Raw genomic sequence first — 19,551 nt, 5'->3', positions numbered from 1 at the left:
CGGTCGAGGCCAGTTTTCTACCCTATTAGCAGTGCTGCCTGTTTTGGGCAGCAGTCTGGGATGTAGGTTGCCAGGTGCCAAATAATTATGTTTTATTTTGATCTCTGTGAGGATATTATCTTAAGTCTTGTATTTTAAGATTTTGTATATTTTATCATTGTTGATTGTTCACTGAACTGTTGTGAGCCGCCTTGAGCCCTGTGACCTGGGCAGAAGAAGGTGAGTTGGGTTTTATACCCCGCTTTTCTCTAACTTTTAAGGAGTCTCAAGCTGGCTTACAATCCCCTCCCCACAACAGGCACCTTGTGAGGTAGGTGGGGCTGAGACAGTTCAAAGAGAACTGTGACTGGCCCAAGGTTACCCAGCAGGCTTCATGTGGAGGAGTGGGGAAAACAACCCGGTTCACCAGATTAGACAGAGTCTGCCACTCATGTGGAGGAGCAGGGAATCAAACCCGGTTCTCCAGATTAGAGTCCACCGCTCCTAACCACTACACCATGCTGGAGTGGGTGGGGTATAAGTCTAAATAAAGTAAAAGCAAAGTAAAGGTTTCTGTTTTTCAGTGATAATTTGGAAAGTGTCAAGGGTGGCAGATAACGAACCCACATTTTTTTTAAGGGAAGATTCTGCCCTTACGGTGTTATTCATGAACCCAGCAGTGCTATATTGTGCCCAGCTAAGACTCCATCGATATGCCGGCATTTAGCCACTGTCTGTATATGACTTGGACTTTATTAGCCATTCTCATTGCTTGCAGGATACTTCTTGCTTATGCAACATATCGACACGAGCTTTGGTATCACCATGCTGTCTTCCATACAATCATTTCTGCATCATTACACAGCAGGATACATTCAAAATTGAGTTTAACAGTTTTCCTCCATGTAAGTTTCAATACCCTCAAAAATGCGTTGAATCTATCGTGCAGGTTTTCCAGTCCGCACTCCATGGGCCAAGTTCAGAATTAGAAATATGATACTTCCCTGATATTAGGAAACAGAGGGAGAAGCACTACTAGGTCACCAATTACAGTATTTCTTCACAGCATCCCGCCCCCATCTGCCAAAACACACATAAATAAAACAAAAATATTTTATTTAAATTGAGACTTACTTTTAGTGTCTGTGTCTTCAGTGCCTTTTTATGATCATTAATCTTCTCCCCCTTTGATTACTGATACTGATTGAAGAATGCCTCCATATTTTTTCCAATTTGAGCAATTAACATTATTACACTATGACATCAAGAATCAAATGTCTAATTCTGAACAATGGCCACTGAATGCGGAGGCTACTGAATGCAATGTGGACCCATGTACAGATTTGGGGGGATCTTTACACACCTGGGGGAACCCCCAGCTTTGCAGACACATACAATGGGAAGGTAAAGTTTCACAAACCCTGTTCAGCACATGCAAATCCCCTGGATAAACTAATCAGCGATATCTTCAATACAAAACAAGCAATGGTCACATAAACTGGCACAATTTTGGCTCTGACTAGGAAAGTTCTGTACTGAACAACCTTACCAGTTATTCAAGATGATCAAACTTTGTGATTTGAATGATCTCAGCTCAATGAGGTGTTCAGGGGAATATATTGATATATAGTTTTAATGATGTTTAGTAACGATGCTTAGTAATTATATTTTACTGTGTTTTGACCTTAAGTATATGTTCGGTATTGTAAATTGATTATTTGCTTTTGTATTATGTATTATTGTCATGGTTACGCTCAAGACCTTTGGTCAAAGGAGCAAGTAAACAAATGGAAAAAAATGGTTATTCAAGATGGTTTTTATTGATTCATCATGTGATTTCCAAAAGATTTTGAAGAAAAAATGATATTTCTATTAGGAATATTCTTATTTTCAGAGCCATCAGCATCGTAACATTAATTAAGCAATATCAACTGAAATAAGCCCAACACAGTCTGTGAAAACCAACCCATTTCCTTTTCTTGTGAAGTACAGCTTTAGAGGAAAAGAAGACTGACTTTGTGCAACTGTCAGGAATATAGTTATTCAACTGCAAGGAATTTGGCCTCTTTATTAAAAAGCAGGTCAGACGTCATACTGGAAACTCATCACAGTAAAGGAAACCAATTACACGATTTAACGTTTAGGACCCTTAATAAGGAAGTACCTGTGGAATCCAGGCCATGTAACAAGGGAGAACTGATGACACGCTGGGAGAGTCGTGCTGGTTTTCTGAAAGTCGATTCCCATCAAAACTGCAGCCTTCCAGCTGAAGACCGGTGATCTGTTATGGAAGCATCAAAATATTCAGATATATATTGGCTACAAGTAACGAGAGCAGTGATTATACTGCAGTCTCTCTGTAGAGATCATGTAAATAACAAAACAAGAAAGGCAGAAATTTTCTAGAAAGTATATTTATATTAAAAAGACCTAGGTGGTTACATAAACGGAACTTCCTGCAGTTAAGATTTGCATTCTTTATTATGCTAGGGGGAAAATCCCTGTATATGTCAGCATTTATGTCACTGGAAGGTGCTGGGACATTACAATAATGGAAACAGAGCAGCAAGAGCCAAGTAAACATTCATTAACAATGCCAAAAGAGAGGAAAAATAAATTCCTGAATAGGCACAGCTTCCCATTGAGAAGTTTGACATTAACGTTCAAAGAACGGATTGAGCTTTTCTACGAGTCACTGAAACGTTGTTCTCCCCAGTATTGTGCAGAAATAATACACAAGGGGAGTGAATAAAAGAACTGTTAACCGTATTTTAAAAAAATGCTGTGATATCTAGCGCAAACCTTAGCTGTTCTGTTGGGATAACAACTTTCCCTCAATGTACCATTCAATGGTTGACGTGTTTTGAATTCTTGATTTTAGTGAGTGGTCATGAAGGCAACACAGAGCATCTGAACACAGTGCTTCATTCCTACTTTTAATGGAAGTTAAGCTCAGCTGGATTTAATGGCAAAGACAGCCATGTTTTTTTTGCAACTGCCATTTCCAACCCACTTTCTTTCGTAATAGTAGTGAAGCGCCAGCAAGTTGCTACTAACTCATGGCAACCCATCGTGGGGTTTTCAAGGAAAGAGATGAGCAGAGGTGGTTTGCCATTGCCTTCCTCTGCACAGCAACCCTGGACCTCTTTGGTGGTCTCCCATCCAAGCACTAACCATGGCTAACCCTGCTGAGCGCTGATGAGCTTGGGCTAGTCAGGGCTATTCAGGCTACTTTCTTTAGGTCTACAGTTTTGAGTCATAGCAACCAGTGAACCCATTTCATTATGTTCCTCAAAACATTCCTCTAATTCACTGGAAGGCATTCTGAAATTGAAATCTCTTGCTGTGCACCGTCTTTTGTGGGAGGTTACACATTGTCTCACCACACAGCTTCATTACAGCTGAACTCTCTTTGGAGCCCCAAGCAAATACCCCGCCACTTCCCTGGGGAGAGAAAATGCAACCCGTTGCAAGAACAAGTGACGGGAACACCCAGGGCAAGTTGCTGGGAGAAGACAACATAGCAACGACACTGGTAAGGTGATTAGTAAAGAGGATGATCTCCTTTGCTGCATGTATTGTATGTTGCACATAGCAACTTGGATATCCTTTCCCCTTCTGCATCAAGACGACAGGAAATGGGAATGAGAGAGGACTGTATGATCATTAAGTGCCACCACGACAAGAATCATGCTTTACAATTGGTTGCATAGTTCCACTTACCCATTTGGTAGCACTTAATCTTTATGTACAAATGCAATCTCTGTAGAAGAAGCATAACATGGAAGGCTGAAGGGTTTGGGTGTTCGTGTTTCTTACACAGCAACTTAAAATTTCCTCTGACAGATTTTCTCTGCAAAATTTATACTTCTGTTTTAACTGAATTCGCAGCACTGTCAAAGTGCTCTTCCTGCAGTGATTTTAAGTGTCTTTTATCACAAGAGGCATGAGAGAACACTGACAAAGCCGTCTGTTCATTTGCATATGGGCATGAGATTCTCAGGAAAGAGACTCTGTCCGAGCAATTCTAAATGTCATTAAGAAATATGTAATTATGTACAAATTTATTTTGAATGAAGAATTCATCACAGCCTTAGCAGGAAGGATCTCTACCCTAATCATGCCTCGAGGTTATCTGCTGAATTAATCATCGATTTCAGAAATGATAATCCCCTCTAGGCCAAGTTGTAAACTTGGGTTTCCAAATGATTAAAAGGGCTTCTGCCTGTCAAACTGTCTTCGGGAGATTACCCCAAAGTTTATTAGATGACCTTTAAACATATATTTGTAACATAATATTGCAAGTCTGAATGGCAGAAGCAGATTTGTAATTGGGACAATTTTCATCCCAGGCTGATAATCTTCAGGGCTTGGCCTTCAGTAATACACAACAGATTCCTTTGCTTCCATTACTGGTGTCTTTCTTGTAATCATTTTCTTCAGATCTAAACCTCTTCTTGTTGCTCAAGCAATGTTATTCCAGCTGAGGTCTCTCAGCCTTAAACAGCATGATGAAAGATGGCTTCTCTAGATATCTTTTCTATAAGTTTATATGTATTTGCTTGTGCATTTGCTTATGGCTTTGTTAATGAGCAATAAACCAAACTCAGATATCTTTTCGAGAGGGTGGTGACTGGCAGGCTGCTACGACCACCAAGAGTAGCTTGTACGAGCAGCTTTCCTTGCAAAGATCTCCGCCAGTCTACAGCTATTTCCATTTAAGGAACACCGGACCCATCTTAAAAAATCAGTTTGTTTTGATTGCTATGAGAATATTCTGATGAAAGGTTCATGGTTTCCACTCTCAGCTTTAAGATCTCTTTCCCCTGGACGCCACAATGTCATTTTTCAAAAGTGGTACAAGGCACTTACTTATCCAAATTAGATTTTGGTTGCCAGAGGAAGACAGGGATAGGATGAAATAAGATGCTCATCATTACTCACAATCAGCTGATAGGGCTGGGTCCAGTTAAAAACATATTTAAACCAGTCTCTGTTTCATAGTTATGCGGCTTCAGAACACAATTTCACCGAGAAGAAATCTGAATGTACACGGTACCTGAACTTGGAGCTTTGCTTCTCGTATTTGACCTTTCCACGAGGCTGTAAATTTTAGATTGTCTACTGAACAGCTCATCACCCTAGAAGAGATAAAGAAAAAGAAAGTCTAAACGCTGTACAGTGACTAGAAAATGAAAGAATTCTTGAAAACTACAGAGTGTGCCTATAATGGGAATCAAATATATATTTTTAAAAGATATAGAGTAAAGAGATATAAAGAAAAAATTAAAAAAACTTTTTTCTGGTGGCAAACAGTGAGACTAAGAATATAAGACAGTAAAAAAGCTACACAATGTTCTCTGAATGTGCACCTTTTCTTCCTTGTAGAACACCTTTTGGCCTGAATTTCTCATTTATATGCCTCTATACAAGGGAAAATTTCCCCTAAAAGGCGAACAGCATTTTAACTTCTCTCACATTTTCCTTACACTGGCACCATTCCCCTTGGAAGTCTCTGCGTCCCTTCCCCTTAATGTTCAACCTTTAAATGCCAGAAATGTTAGGACTTTAACCACAAATGGAGAAGGTGGGGATTGGCCTGTTATATAAGAGCTATGGTAGCCAGAATGGAGAATTGAAACCATAGGCACAAAAGTGCTTCCACTTTAATTTATTATTGACGACCTTTCCCTTAGCTGGACAGAGACTGGCATACTATCCAACCAATTTTTCTAAAGCTAAATCCCAGCGTGGAATGTAGATCCTTTAGGGAAGTCCAGTTTTATTCCTTGTAATCTGCTGTCTTGTGCCTTGTCAATGCCCAGCTGCTCTACTGCATATCTACGATAACCTTTGTGATTACTATTGCAATCTTAAAGAATTCTCTGCTCTGTATTAAGGCATGCTATACTTCAATGGGTATAAGAGAATCTTGGTGCTATTTTTTAAAAAGAAAAAGCTGCTTTGGGAGGAGATGAGCTGGAGATGTACCGCTTCTCCCTACCACCTTTCTGATAAAAAAATTTTACCTTCCAAAATTAACTTTCTCTTTAAAATGGTGATGGAACTCTGCTGCACACACCTTGAGGGTAACATTTACGTACAGTTGTCTCTTAATCAGTGTTGTCTCTGCCTCCTTTGGCAGGTGCCCGCACCTTCAAAAAGGTTGAGGACTCTCAACTACATTCTGTGTTTGCAACTTACAATTCTTTGTTTTTCATCCTAGTTTTCTTTCTTGTCTATTGCATCCGTTTGGTAATATCTAAAAGCCTTTCTTCTGTTTTCCCACTAGATTTCTATGTTGTGGTCTCAACTAAAACTAAACTTTAAAGAATGCTGCATCCTGTCTCAATCTCTACTAACACTAAAACACGAAACCAACCCGGAATTATTGGTGGGTAGAAATTAACTAAATAATGCCCAAAGCCACATTATTTCAAGAATGTTAACAGAAGGACATAAGAAAAGCCATGCTGGATCAGACCAAGGCCCATCAAGTCCAACTGTCTGTTCACACAGTGGCCAACCAGGTGCTTCTAGGAAGGCCACAAGCAAGACGCAGCAGCAATATCCTGCCTGTGTTTCTAAGCACCTAATATAATAGGCATGCTCCTCTGATCCTGGCGAGAAAAGGCATGCATCATGACTAGTATCCATTTTGACTAGTAGTCACGAATAGCCCTATCCTCCATGAACATGTCCACACCCCTCTTAAAGCCTTCCAAGTTGGCGGTCATCACCACATCCTGGGGCAGGGAGAATGTTGTACTTATTATGTCTGTCCTATTTGTGATCACCAAGGCTAATGGCCATATATTTGGGCCTGAGAGGATCTTTACACCCTTGATTTCATTTTTGTTTGTTCGTTCTGAGCAAGCCATAAAAACACAAGGATTTTTGAGCCCTGGTGCAGTGCCATACATAGCTGGTTGACTGCATTTCGTTTGTTGAGTTATAAGCTGTATAACCCTGCTTGGACTGGTTTCTGATCTGGTTAGGCTACTCTGGACAAGGAAAGTGAAGCCACTAAATAACAATAAAAGGAAGACCATGGCTGTAAGAGGTTCATAGGATAAACTGCTTTATTTCGCCTACCTTGCCGTCTCCTGTCGCAAGGCATTAAGAAACGTGTCTGGATGGAAGAGTTCTGAGAGGTCAAGGATATCTGACAGCAAGGTTTGCTTTTCTGCTTTACTGACCCAGTTCTGTGAAAGAGAAAAGCATTGTTCAGCCACTGGGAAAACCATCCACTTTGCTTGTTGCAAATTCACTGTTACCCTGCACACTTTTATAACATATGCCCCATGAAAATCAATGGCAACTACTGTGTAATTGTGTGCAAGGCTAGAGCCTTGGATGCAAATGATAAATGTGTTGTTCTGTGTGTTTAGTGGGGAGGGGCTGTGGCTCAGTAATAGAGCATCTGCTTGGCATGCAGAAGGTCCCAGGTTCAATCCCCGGCATCTCCAGTTAAAGGGACTAGGCAAGTAGGTGATGTGAAAGACCACTGCCTGAGACCCTGGAGAGCCGCTGCCGGTCTGAGTAGACAATACTGACTTTGACGGACCTAAGGTCTGATTCAGTATAAGGCAGCTTCATGCGTTCATGTATGTGTTCATGTGATGCCTTTGAAAGAAATATTTCTTTCTTTGCTTCCAGTATCGAGAAGATAGGATATTACCCATTATTTAGAGCACCCCCCAGCTGTCCTTTAAACCTTAATGCACCATTATTTTCGATGGTGGTAGAGCTGGCCTCCAGAGTTTAGTCTTCCCATTGATAATAGCCCTTTAAACTTTAAAAGGATGATGCATTGTGGAATAGCTGGAGGCACACTTCGTATCTCCTGCCAACTGCAATCTTCAAGCCCGGGGGGTGGGGATAGGCACTTAGCTGGTTTTAATTTTTTTTAAGGGAATGTTTTTCAGGTGCTAAAATTCTCAAATTTGAATTGTGCGTGAAAACAATTCCTAAAACTAAAGCAAGTCCCTGGAAATTTCAGCATAACGAAAATTATGCTTTAAATAGCTACAAAATTTAAAATTTTTTTTTAAGCGAACACCTCTACAGTGCTTAAGATTTCCTATAAGAATTTGGAAAACAGATTGCTCAATTTGAATAATCTGGTGGTGGTGTTTTTTTTTACATAGTTACTAAAGTTTGCCTTTGATTGATTTTCTTTAGAGAACTTACATTTCTGTTTTAACTGAATTCACAGTAGTGAAAAAATGTTTTTTTTCCTTTTTGCTTTCCTGCAGTGATTTTAAGTTTCTTGTATCAGAAGAGGGATGAAAGAATATTGACAAATCAATCTGTTCCTCTGCATATGGGTATGATATTGTGAATGCAAAAAATCTGGGTTTATAGTGGAACAAAAATGTCTGTTTTATGAATGTTATTTACTAAACAGCATTGAAGAGCTGTAAGCTACTATACAAATTTAAAGTGGCTACCTATGCTTACTGACATATTATTTCTTGATATTAAGTACTTTACTCATTCGTTTCCTACTACGAATGTTCTTTTGTTTCTTTTTGTATGTTTTTATGAGGATTTTGGTCTCTTTTCACTGCTTCAGTTCCTTATTCAATTCGATGACATTTTAATACCATTTCTACACATGCAAAATTAACATTGAAAATTATGTAATTAATGGGACAAATGTTGTGCGTGGAAACAGAAAATGGCATAAAAAGTTGAATGTGATGGCTTTCCATATTGAAATGTGGGGCTGAAAAATTCAGCAGCATCGGTACCTCCTTCTCACACTAACATTGCATTATGTGTAACAATATTTACCACGCTTTTGAGTAAGTCTGAGAGCAGCGACTTATAAATTATTTTATACATTTGAGTGAACTTTATAAATTAACAACATTACTACATAATATATATATGTATCACCAGACATAATACAAAAGATGTACCTGTACTAATATTTGGCGTGGAAAGTGAAAAATGGTGAGTTATGTTAGGTACAAACAAAATATCTGTTTGCAGCTGATTAATCATCAGATCTATGCTGTGAAATAAAATGACTGCAGAGACACAGAGCTTTCATAAATGCAATTGACACACACAGTGTTTAAAAACTAATATTCTGAGGGACAGTTGCCAGCAGTGTAGCACAATGCCTGTGATCATTAAGATGTCCATCAACCAAAAGTCCCCCAAGAAGCCTATAAATACATAAATATTGTACTTGAAAATAAAGAAAGCAAAATCTACACATAAAATGCCTCACGGGGAATAATGAAATAATTATTTTAAAAATGGATTCTCCACCACGTATTGAAATGCAATTAATTTGTTTTCCGAAATCCACCCTCACTCAAAACACAGTGAGCAGGATCAGATATTCAAAGAAGCACTGATGGCTGTTACCACAGAATATGGGGGAAGAAAAAGGGAAGTGCTGCTGAAATGAGGAGGAAGAGGGAGTCTGCCTAAACAAGGAGGCTGAAGTTGGTTCCCAGTTTCTTATTCGCGCTTCCTAGTTTCTTATTTGTGAATCCAATGACAAATATTGAGAACAATTCAAAAATGCTCATGACCAGTCAGTCAGAGAGCATCAAGAACAGAAATAAGTTAAAGGAAAATTTAAAAACTATGTGTCCCATGGTCCATTGCGCTATCACAGAAACTGACATTCATACCCCCCAAAGAGTAATCCTTAAAGGCTACAGACTCAGACTTTCTAGTATCCTTTGTTCTAGACATATACAAGCTGTGTGCCCTTTTAATGTCTAAAGAATGCCATTCCTGCTCTCATGGGTGAGAAAGATTAGAAAAGATGGAGGGTAAGACTATTTCCTCTACCCTACGAAACACCAAATTAACTTGAGGGATGAATGAAGGACCAACTTGTCATTATTAAATATCCAGGAGTCCTTATTAACGGAGACGGGATAACATTCCGTGGTCAGATGCATGAACTCCGGATATACATGGGAGGGGGGAGATACACAAGCTCCTACTTTGCATATTACTCCAGAAATGTGAAAAGATGAGCTACCCTTGAATCAATAATGTACCACTGAGTTGCAATCGACTTATGGCGACCCCATCTATGGGGTGCTTCAGGCAAGAGATGAGCAGATGGCTTCCTCTGAATGGCAACCTGTCTTCTGTGGACGTCTCCCACCCATCCAAGTACTAAACATGGCCGACCCTGGTTAGCTGCCCAGTTCTGACAAGCTTGGGCTGAGCTGGGCTATTCAGGTGGAGAACAAGAGATATTCACCTCTCCCTCTCCCCATCCTCTCTATATAGCACAGCCCAAATCTCTCTCTCATGCAAAGTTAATGGAAGACTATCTAAATTCTGCCTCTTCCTTACATCTTTACGTACATTCACTCTTCCCCATCTATCTGTAGCATTCTTTTTTTTTAAGTCTGTTGAAAAGTCCTCAAATTGTTTTTTATACCTGTCTCTTTTTGTGGTTAGATCTTTGATTCTAGGCTTTCAGGCTGTCAACCCCTTCAGCAAAGAGACGAAGACTTCACTGATGGGAGGCAAAATTGGTGCCCATCCCATGCGGCCAATATCTTGTAGTTAAGCATCTCCTCTTCTCTAGAACTTTTTCACCTAGTGTTATCAGAAGCCTCGTCTTAATGTATCTGGTTACTTTTCTTGTTCCATCTCCAGGATCAGATGAGCATGGCTATTATAGTAGGTGCTTTGGAACATCAGCAGGACAATGCTGCTGCAGTTGTCTTGTTTGTGGGCTTCCTAAAGGCACCTGGTTGGCCACTATGTGAACAGACTGCTGGACTTGATGGACCTAGGTCTGACCCAGCATGGCTTTTTTATGTTCTTATGTTCATTTCATACATGGGCTAGCCCAACACATGTTCATGTGTTCATGTTCAACAAGTCAGGAAACTTCATCATACATATATTTCTCTCCTGCAAAGTACTGCTGATCTCCTAGCACTGAATCATAGTTGGAGAAGCCGCTGGAACGATAGTACCACTAAATAAACTGCAATTTGTTTTTTCTGTCACAGTGTCAAAACACATCGCTATGCCCTTTCTCCCAACCAGAGCCATTTAATCAGGTGACCTTTAAATGTGTCACAACACAGATTATGAATGCTCATCCCAGACAATTAAGATTGAGTTGGAGTTTTTTCTTTCTTTCTATATTCATTAACAATGTATTGGCCAACTCTGCATGCTTTTGATGATTTAACAACAGTTTTTCTTATAGCTGTAATCTCATTCCCATTAGAAGGACGGGAGTTTGCAAATTGTTCACTTATCCAAATGTCATGGAGTTATTTTGCAATTTGTGTTTAATAAATTCATTTTAGTTGCTTCTTCAAATAAACATTTAACTCAACCCTTTAAGAAAGTTATGGGCAAGCACTTGCTTTCAATCAAATTCTAAGAGACTAAAATGGCTGACAATCGTATTTCGTCTTCATTGAAGTCAGAAATAATTATTTTGTAATCTGTGTTTAATAAATTCAAAGAGCTAAGCTGGGAAGTTGAAAGCACAACATTACACAGGCAATCCCTGCCACTGATACAAAGAACAAAAAAATATATAACCTCAAATCAAGTGCTGATATTGATGTTGTTGGGTCAGGGTTTACCCCCAAACCCACATGAACACATGAAACTGTCTTATACTGAATCAGAGCCTTGGTCCATCAAAGTCAGTATTGTTTACTCAGACCGGCAGTGGCTCTCCAAGGTCTCAGGCAGAGGTCTTTCACATCACCTACTTGCCTAGTCCCTTTAACTGGAGATGCCGGGGACTGAACCCGGGACCTTCTGCATGCCAAGCAGATGCTCTACCACTGTGCCACGGCCCCATTGTGACACAGTTTTGCAGTGCAGAGGATCTGGGGACGGGGAGAGACCTGGTGTCCTTGTGGCACAGCAAGGAGTGTGACCCACAGTAGCAATTTTAATGATGTAAACCAAGCGTCAGCCAATGTGATGTAGTGGTTAGAGTACATAGGCACAACAACCCTGTGAGCGTGCTTAGGCTGAGAGCTTGTGACTAGTCGACGGTCACACAGCAAGCTTCCAAGGCACGGTTGGAAGCCTCACTCTGCCATGAAAGCTTGCCAGGTGATCCAGTACCCAGAGTGGGAGAATTCCCACATGGAAGCCTGCTGGGTGACTCCGGGCAACAGTCGCACACATTCAGCCTAACCTACTTGGTGAGGATAAAATGGAAGACAGGAGAATGATTCTTTCATTCCTTACTGGGGAGACAGATGGGGGTATAAATAAAATAAAGTAAATAACTGAAATTTCTGAAAACCTATTGGTTGGCTCTAAGACTCAAGGCATAAGTAAGTGATGATATTCACAGAAGACAAGCTGCAGTTTTTTCATGAGATGGAGGGTTCATGTGATGGACCACATGTGTGACTTTTTCTTCTTTTTGTATAGAATAGCTGACTGGATATTCAAAGCCGATTCAAACTGACTAAAGCTGCTGCTACTGTCAGTTCACTCTCTTTGTCAGGAGAGGTGGACACGCTGTACACACACTGGTGGTGCCAAGAGGGCTGCAGGGCTGGATACAAGAAGGGTGCGACTGAAGGAAGGGGGGGTCGTGGAAAGCAGAGCAGTGGGATGTAAGACTCTGCCCTAAAACAACCCCTTAGGATTATTTCCAACCAGCAATAGATGGTCCTATCAAACAATCAGAAAAAGAGCAGGGCAAGACGGAACAAAGGACCCAAACTAGACAGGTTTGTCTCAAGATTCAGAGCTCGTGCTCCCTCTCCTGGTAGGGCATTGGTTCGACGGTTCTGGTTTCTAAGCGCTGGATTATTTTAGAGGGCTGGTAGTGTCTGGAGGGACTGCTGCAGATGGCAGCGACAACCCCCCCTCCAAATGCTGTGTTTTCAGGCAATTACTTAAGGCACAGCCTTTTACGCCACTGTAGCCAAACGATTCTCAATCTTCTGCTGGTTCAGCTTGCGTCTTGCTTGCTGGCTGCAATTGGTGAGCCAATTGTTTGATGCACTGCTTCCCTGCCTCTGAACACTCTGGTTGTACCCATCTAATTGGTTACATGCTGCTTTCTGCCGCCGCCCTCCACCACCCAACTGCCCCCAAGGATACAGGCATCTCCTCCAGTGAACAAAAATGTTCAGCTTGAGGACTGCGTGTCCAAAGGCAATCACAAACCGATTTGTTACTTACAGTGCCATCCTAAGCAGAGTTAGATTTTCCTAAATCCACTAAACTCTACTTAGTAAAGGTAAAGGTCCCCTGTGCAAGCACCGGGTCATTCCTGACCCATTGGGTGATGTCACATCCTGACGTTTCCTAGGCAGACTTTTGTTTACGGGGTGGTTGGCCAGTGCCTTCCCCAGTCAGCTTCCCTTTACCCCCAGTAAGCTGGGTACTAATTTTACCGACCTCGGAAGGATGGAAGACTTAGTCAACCTTTAGTCGGCTACCTGAAACCAACTTCCGTTGGGATCGAATTAAGGTGTGAGCAGAGCTTGGACTGCAGTACTGCAGCTTACTACTCTGTGCCACGGGGCTCCTGAAACTCTGCTTAGGAAGACCTTTTTATTTACGGAGGCATGATTTGGCCCTCTCACCCTGCAGTACAAATTCCTATCGTGTACAAACAAGGACGCTCGCCTGCCAGTTGTGAGATGAGTTTCTCAGAATCACTTACTCTAACGCCAATGAGGAGATGGTGGACCTGTCCAATGAAGTTTGGAAGCAACTTCCATCAGCAAGTTTTTTAAATTTAGAACTCTGAAAAACTCCTGATGGACCTTGCTTCAAGACTAACAGACAAGGACGGCTTTAGAAGTCAGGAAAATCCCTCCCCTAGTGCCAAGACGTCTTAACCTGTCTAGGTTTGGATCATGGGTGGCAGTTAGGCAAAGCCTGGGACAGGAAACCAGTAGCTGAGGATGGGGTGGAGGTAAGTCCATAGGGGGAACGCCAGCAGAACAGAGGCAGGAGTGGTACTGAAACACGCACTCCCATACACAGTTGCAGAGAAGGACAGATGATGCTATGAGGTCAAAACCAAGAGAATCGTGTGAGGAGGAGAAGGAGGAGGAGAAAAAGAGTTGGTTTTTATATGCCAACTTTCTCTACCACGTAAGAAAGAATCAAACTGGCTTACCATTGGCTTCCCTTCCACTCCCCACAACAGAAACCCTGTGAGGTAGGTGAGGCTTAGAGAGTGTGACTAGCCCAAGGTCACCCAGCTGGCTTCGTGTGTAGGAGTGGGGAAACAAATCCAGTTCACCAGATTAGCCTCTGCCGCTCATGTGGAGAAGTGGGGACTCAACCCAGGTTCTCCAGATCAGAGTCCACCACTCCAAACCACCGCTCTTAACCATTACACCATGCTGGCTCAGCTGTTACAGAGCAAAGGTTATAGAGACAGCCAGAGGTCAGTTGCTGGGATGTCAAAAGTTGTCACTGTACCAAGCCAGGAGCCAAGGTCTCAAAAGAAGAGGCAGCAAACAGGAGAGTACTAAGAACAGAGCACAAGGGTAAGCAGAAAGGCTCCCAGTTTTCCCTGGGGCTTTTATAGCTGATTTCTGTCCTGGGGAGCCAATGGCTGAATTTGTAGGCGGCGTCATCCCCCAAGGCTCAGGCCTTCCTATAGCCCCTAGAACCAACTCGCCCTGTAGCAGTGTACTCATCCCAGGGCTGCCAGTGCAAATCCCCAAAGTTCCTGGCAATCTCCAACCAGGAGGTATTATTTTTGTAAGTGAAGGCTGGATTTTGGATGCCAGCGAGAGAAAAGATAATCGCATAAACCATTCCCGATAGCACAAACTTGACTAAAAGGACTCTACTAAAATGGAGAATCACACAGCACTGTTGCCACAGAGTTTTTGCAAAGTTTAATGAAATGTCAGGCCTGTGAAGTGGCCTAATGTATCAAAATAATCCATGGTAATACGGAAAGGCAGAAATGTTAATTGGCTGGTGTATTCCTCATGTCATTGTATGTTCCCAATGGTAAAGCTACTCTACGTGGAAGAATGAAATTAAAATACCGTATTTTCCGGTGTATAAGACGACTTTTTAACCCAGGAAAATCTTCTCCAAACTGGGGGGTCATCTTATACGCCGGGTGTCGTCTTTCCTCCCCGGCCTCCACTTCAGCTTCCGCCTTTATGGGCTTCCCTCCCCTCTAAACCCCCCTTTAGCCCCGTCCTCCGCCGGCCGTCGTCTCAGTCCTCCCCTTGCCTTTAGCCTCGCCCTTCTCGAGGGCCCTTACTCTCGCCCCATCCCCCTCTTCTTCCCCGCTCCCTTCTCCCCTCGCCGACTCCCCCTGAGAGCCACGTCCCGCCGCTTCGGGCTCCCGCCCTCCCGCCGGAGCCCGGGGCTGAGCCTCGGCTACAGCCGGCGTCTCTGGCTGTGGGGCTCCCGCTGCCCGGGGAGGCTCTCTCCCCGCCTTGTCTCCAGGGAGGGAGGGGAAAGAAGACGAGGCCTTGCTCGAGGGGGAAGCAGCAGCAGCCGCCAAGTGCCTGGCCGGCGATGCCGCCCCAGCAGCAGCCCGCCCGATGAGTGCGCGCCCCCGAGACCGGCAGAGGGGGCGCTGGAGGGGTCGCCTCTCGCCCCGCCGCCGGGCCGGGATGGGCAGCCGTGCGGCGGGGCGCCACAAAGGGGCGGCGGCGGGACGTGCGGGCAGCCCTCGCCCCCCTCTGCTCAACTCCAGCCGGACTTTGGCAAGCGCGCTCGGCGTGGCGTGCGCAGCTGCCACAGGAAGAGTTGGGGTCTGCCCCCCCTGCCCCCAAGTTCTGGGCTCTGCTCCGGAGCGCTGTCCCAGCCCCGCGGAGTTCAGGCGCGCCCGCTGACTCCCGCGTAAGCGCACGGGGCTTGCGCGGGCTGGAGGGAGCGTCGCGCGCGTGCAGGGAGGTGTGTATTCCCTCCTCCCTTTCCGTCCCTCCTCTCCCGTGTTTTATTTGGGGGAGAGGGCTTTGCTTCCCCTCCCCTCAGGGCCCCCGACGTGCCTTCGGCTCCGGCTCGCCTGCCTCCCGAGGCGCGCCATCCCCGCACTCCGGCTCTCCGTGCCCTCTCGCGCCGGCTCCTCCACCTGGGCTCCACGCCCCCCCTCTCTCCCCGGCTGCCCCTCGCGCAACGAGCACTCCCCGGCCCTGGTGCGACCACCCCTCTGAAGACCCGGAGCGGCGCGCGGCCGCCTCTTCGGGCACTCCCACTGCTTGCAGAAAGAGCCGAAATCCGGCCCAGGCGGAGGCGACGCCAAGAGAAGCCCCCCACCCCCTCTCCGGCCGGGGGGCTGCACGTGCTGGATCAGGACTTCTCTTTCTCCAGGCAGGGCAAGGGCCAGAGGGAAGGGGCCCTTTTCCCCATGCTTTGCTGGGGGGCGGGGGGCGGGGTGACACCTTCCTTGGGACAATCCCAAACTCTGTATTTTAATTCTAAAAATGGGGGGGTCGTCTTATACGCCCAGTCGCCTTATACGCCGGAAAATACGGTACTCTTTATTATAGAACTTCCTAATACAATATGCCTCATCTACAGAGAATTCTACGGAGCCTATTAAGGGAATGAATTTCTAAGCTGGTGGCAGTAATAAACTTTTGACTACAATATTTGTCATGTTCTATGGATAGATCTTTGCATCTGTGTGAAGCTCAGTTTTTGAAAAAAAGAATCAGACTTAATATAATCAACGGTTTTGGAATGCACTACAAGTGTTATCTGTTTATTAAAATACTTTTTTCTCTACAACATATTTCCTTCTGTTTAGGTATGTCACAATATTTCTCTCTCTTTTTGCCCCCCACAATATTTCTCTAGTTCTGTGAAATTCCTTGAAAAGATATCTAGTCAATGTTTAGGAGTTAAAATATCAACCGACTTGAATAATCTTTCTAAATTAAAATTATTTATCACAGATGAAATGAAAAATAGTATTGTGGATTGAGAAACGTGTTCTAAGCAACAACAACAAAATCAAGCTGGGGGGCATTTTATTTTACCTATATATTTGTGGTGGTAATACACCAAATATGCTGTAATAATGCAGGCATAAAATTTTACAGAAAAGTATATCGATACATATTTCTTTTTTCTTAGATTTGCAGATTTTAATCTGGTATGGTGTATTACCCCATTGCCAAATATATAATGACCCCAGACATCTGCTGCCTGAAACAAGAGCTACAATGCAACGCAAAAGAACTGAGCAATTCATGTTAGCACTCTAATCAGAAAACAATTAATTAATTTCAGTGTTATTTCTCGCTAGGGGCTCTGCTCGCAGTGCTGCCTTAACTGTCACTCAGCTGATCTCGAGCTTAGTACCTAGCCAGCTATTAACAAGGGCACTTGTGGCTCCATGAAGCCCTATAAAACCCCAAAGACTCAGAGCTTGCTCTTCAGCCTGACCATCCGGATTCACTGAAGAGGACCCTGCCTGGCTAAGCTTCTGGACTTTCCACTGCACTGCTGCTTTTTAGGACTTGACCTCCTGCCTATCTTGGACTATGTTTACCTGCTCCTGGTCCTTCTGTTGTTCAGGAGCTGATCTTGACCACTGCCTGCCTTGCAGTATGATACCAGCTTCTTGTCCCAGTTGTATGATTGACAGCTTTCTTCCTCCAGGACCCCAGTTTCTGACTACTTGGGGCCTGAACCCTGTCTGATTCTAACACGATTTACCAGCTCTAGAGCTAGGGTTGTTAACCTCCAGGTACTAGCTGGAGATCTCCTGCTATTACAACTGTTCTCTAGCTGATAGAGATGAGTTCACCTGGAGAAAATGGCCGCTTTGGCAATTGGACTCTATGGCATTAAAGTCTCTCCCCTCATCAAACCCCACCCTCCTCAGGCTCTGCCCCCGAAAACCCCTACCGGTGGCAAAGAGGGACCTGGCAACCCTATCTAGAGCCCCTGAGGCAGAAGGAGTTTTGAAAGGACTGAAGAACAATTAACTTGTTATCCCTTTGACTAGATCAGAATGTCTTGCCATTAACACAAAACATGACTCTGGGCAAGCCACTGCACTATTTGCCTCAGTCCCCTATATGCAATAAGGGGATAATGCCCACCTCGTGTGCCAGGTTGTTTTTTTTGTAAGGATTAACAAGAAAATGCATGCAAGGTGCTTTGAACACTGGAAAATAGCTCTCCATAAAAGCTATTCTTACAGTGCCACTGACAGAAATGCATCATTATACGAGGGAATCCATTATTATCATTGGAAAGTTGTGCACAATCAATGATGAGTCACTGCCATCACAGCACAGAAGTTCAGGGTTCGTATAAAGAGATGAAACTGTCAACACTCCAACCGCCTGTGGCTGGCGCAGGAAGACAGAGAGACACAAGAAAGCCCACTAAGCCCAATTACTGTTTATCTTTCTGGTGTCAGTAGCCAGCCTGGGGTTTTCTTTCAAAAAAGAAAGGTGGGATATAAAGATACATAAAATACATGTGAACGTTAAAATTATCCAAATGCTAACTCTTAGTGAAATATAAAAAATGTACCTGGATAGCAAGTGTCCGTGCAACAACGGCTCTGAGATACTGTAAAGGATCTTCTGGACCTTCCCACTTGCTTTGCCAAGCGAGGGGGCACTGAAATAAAGAAATAAAGTAATAGTAACTGGCCAGAGGATCACACTATCACAGCTGTAGTTCTTTGTTAAATGTTTAGGAAGATTACGTAATTGTTTTTTTTTAAAGGCACATATAATGTGAAGGAACAGACTTCTATATCATTTTGGTCTGAAATAGTGAAATATCTAACCCGAGATATTCTTGTTAAATCTGGTACCTAATCTAGTTTAAAATCAACTTTGTGTGGTGTTACATATGATAACTGTGGCTAGAACAATCTTTGCCAGTCACTGGAAACAAAAATCAACTCCAAAGATAGAGGAATGGCTGGTTAAAGTTAAAGAAATATATGTTTTAATTAAGCTAACAGCATATCAGAAAAACAGAGATACAATAGTTCTCTAGGTGAACTGATCTCTTATCGGCTAGAAATCAGTTGTAATAGCAGGAGATTTCCAGCCACCACCTGGAGGTTAAGGAACTCAGTACAGGAGCGAATATGTTAGAAAATAGCAAAATGTATTGCAACTATGTACAATTGTTTAAATGACCATCAACATACACAGACAACTAGTGTCCAAAGCAACAAGTAAGTGGTAAGTAAAGGTGAGTACACTTCAATTAATAGTCCTTCTATAATATTCTTTTTCCACAGAAGCAGGTATTGATGGATGAAAGGGTGTCAGCAGACAAAAGTTCTCCAAGAGGATATGATTGTTTCAAAGTCACATCTTCATCAGTCCTTCATTACAAAAGTCTCATAATTTCCTATGTGATCATCCATATCAGACAGTCACCGTAGGGTAAATTTTTCAAGGTATTGCAATAATAAATATCCCAAGCAGGGTAAAATACAGAGATCCTTCCACCAGGGGTAAGGATCCTTGAAAAATTTACCCTACGGGGACTGTCTGATATGGATGATCACATAGGAAATTATGAGACTTTTGTAATGAAGGACTGATGAAGATGTGACTTTGAAACGATCGTATCCTCTTGGAGAACTTTTGTCTGCTGACACCCTTT

General features: G+C 43.2%; 1 protein-coding gene across 1 annotated transcript in view; it reads right to left on the bottom strand.

Moving 5' to 3' along the window:
- DYNC2H1 (dynein cytoplasmic 2 heavy chain 1) overlaps nucleotides 1–19,551 on the bottom strand; it is a 200,093-nt gene that overhangs the window by 5,208 nt on the left and 175,334 nt on the right. Inside the window, exons 85-88 of the mRNA XM_056858874.1 lie at nucleotides 18,454–18,543; nucleotides 7,075–7,184; nucleotides 5,039–5,120; nucleotides 2,144–2,260 (exon numbers count right to left, since the gene is read on the bottom strand). Coding sequence (XP_056714852.1) covers nucleotides 2,144–2,260; nucleotides 5,039–5,120; nucleotides 7,075–7,184; nucleotides 18,454–18,543 — 399 coding nt within the window. The remainder of the gene's footprint in view (nucleotides 1–2,143; nucleotides 2,261–5,038; nucleotides 5,121–7,074; nucleotides 7,185–18,453; nucleotides 18,544–19,551) is intronic.

Source organism: Euleptes europaea, chromosome 12 (assembly GCF_029931775.1).
Source record: "Euleptes europaea isolate rEulEur1 chromosome 12, rEulEur1.hap1, whole genome shotgun sequence".
NCBI classification, from domain to species: domain Eukaryota; kingdom Metazoa; phylum Chordata; class Lepidosauria; order Squamata; family Sphaerodactylidae; genus Euleptes; species Euleptes europaea.
Note: the sequence above shows the minus strand (reverse complement) of the source record. Positions and strands in the feature narration are given on the sequence as shown.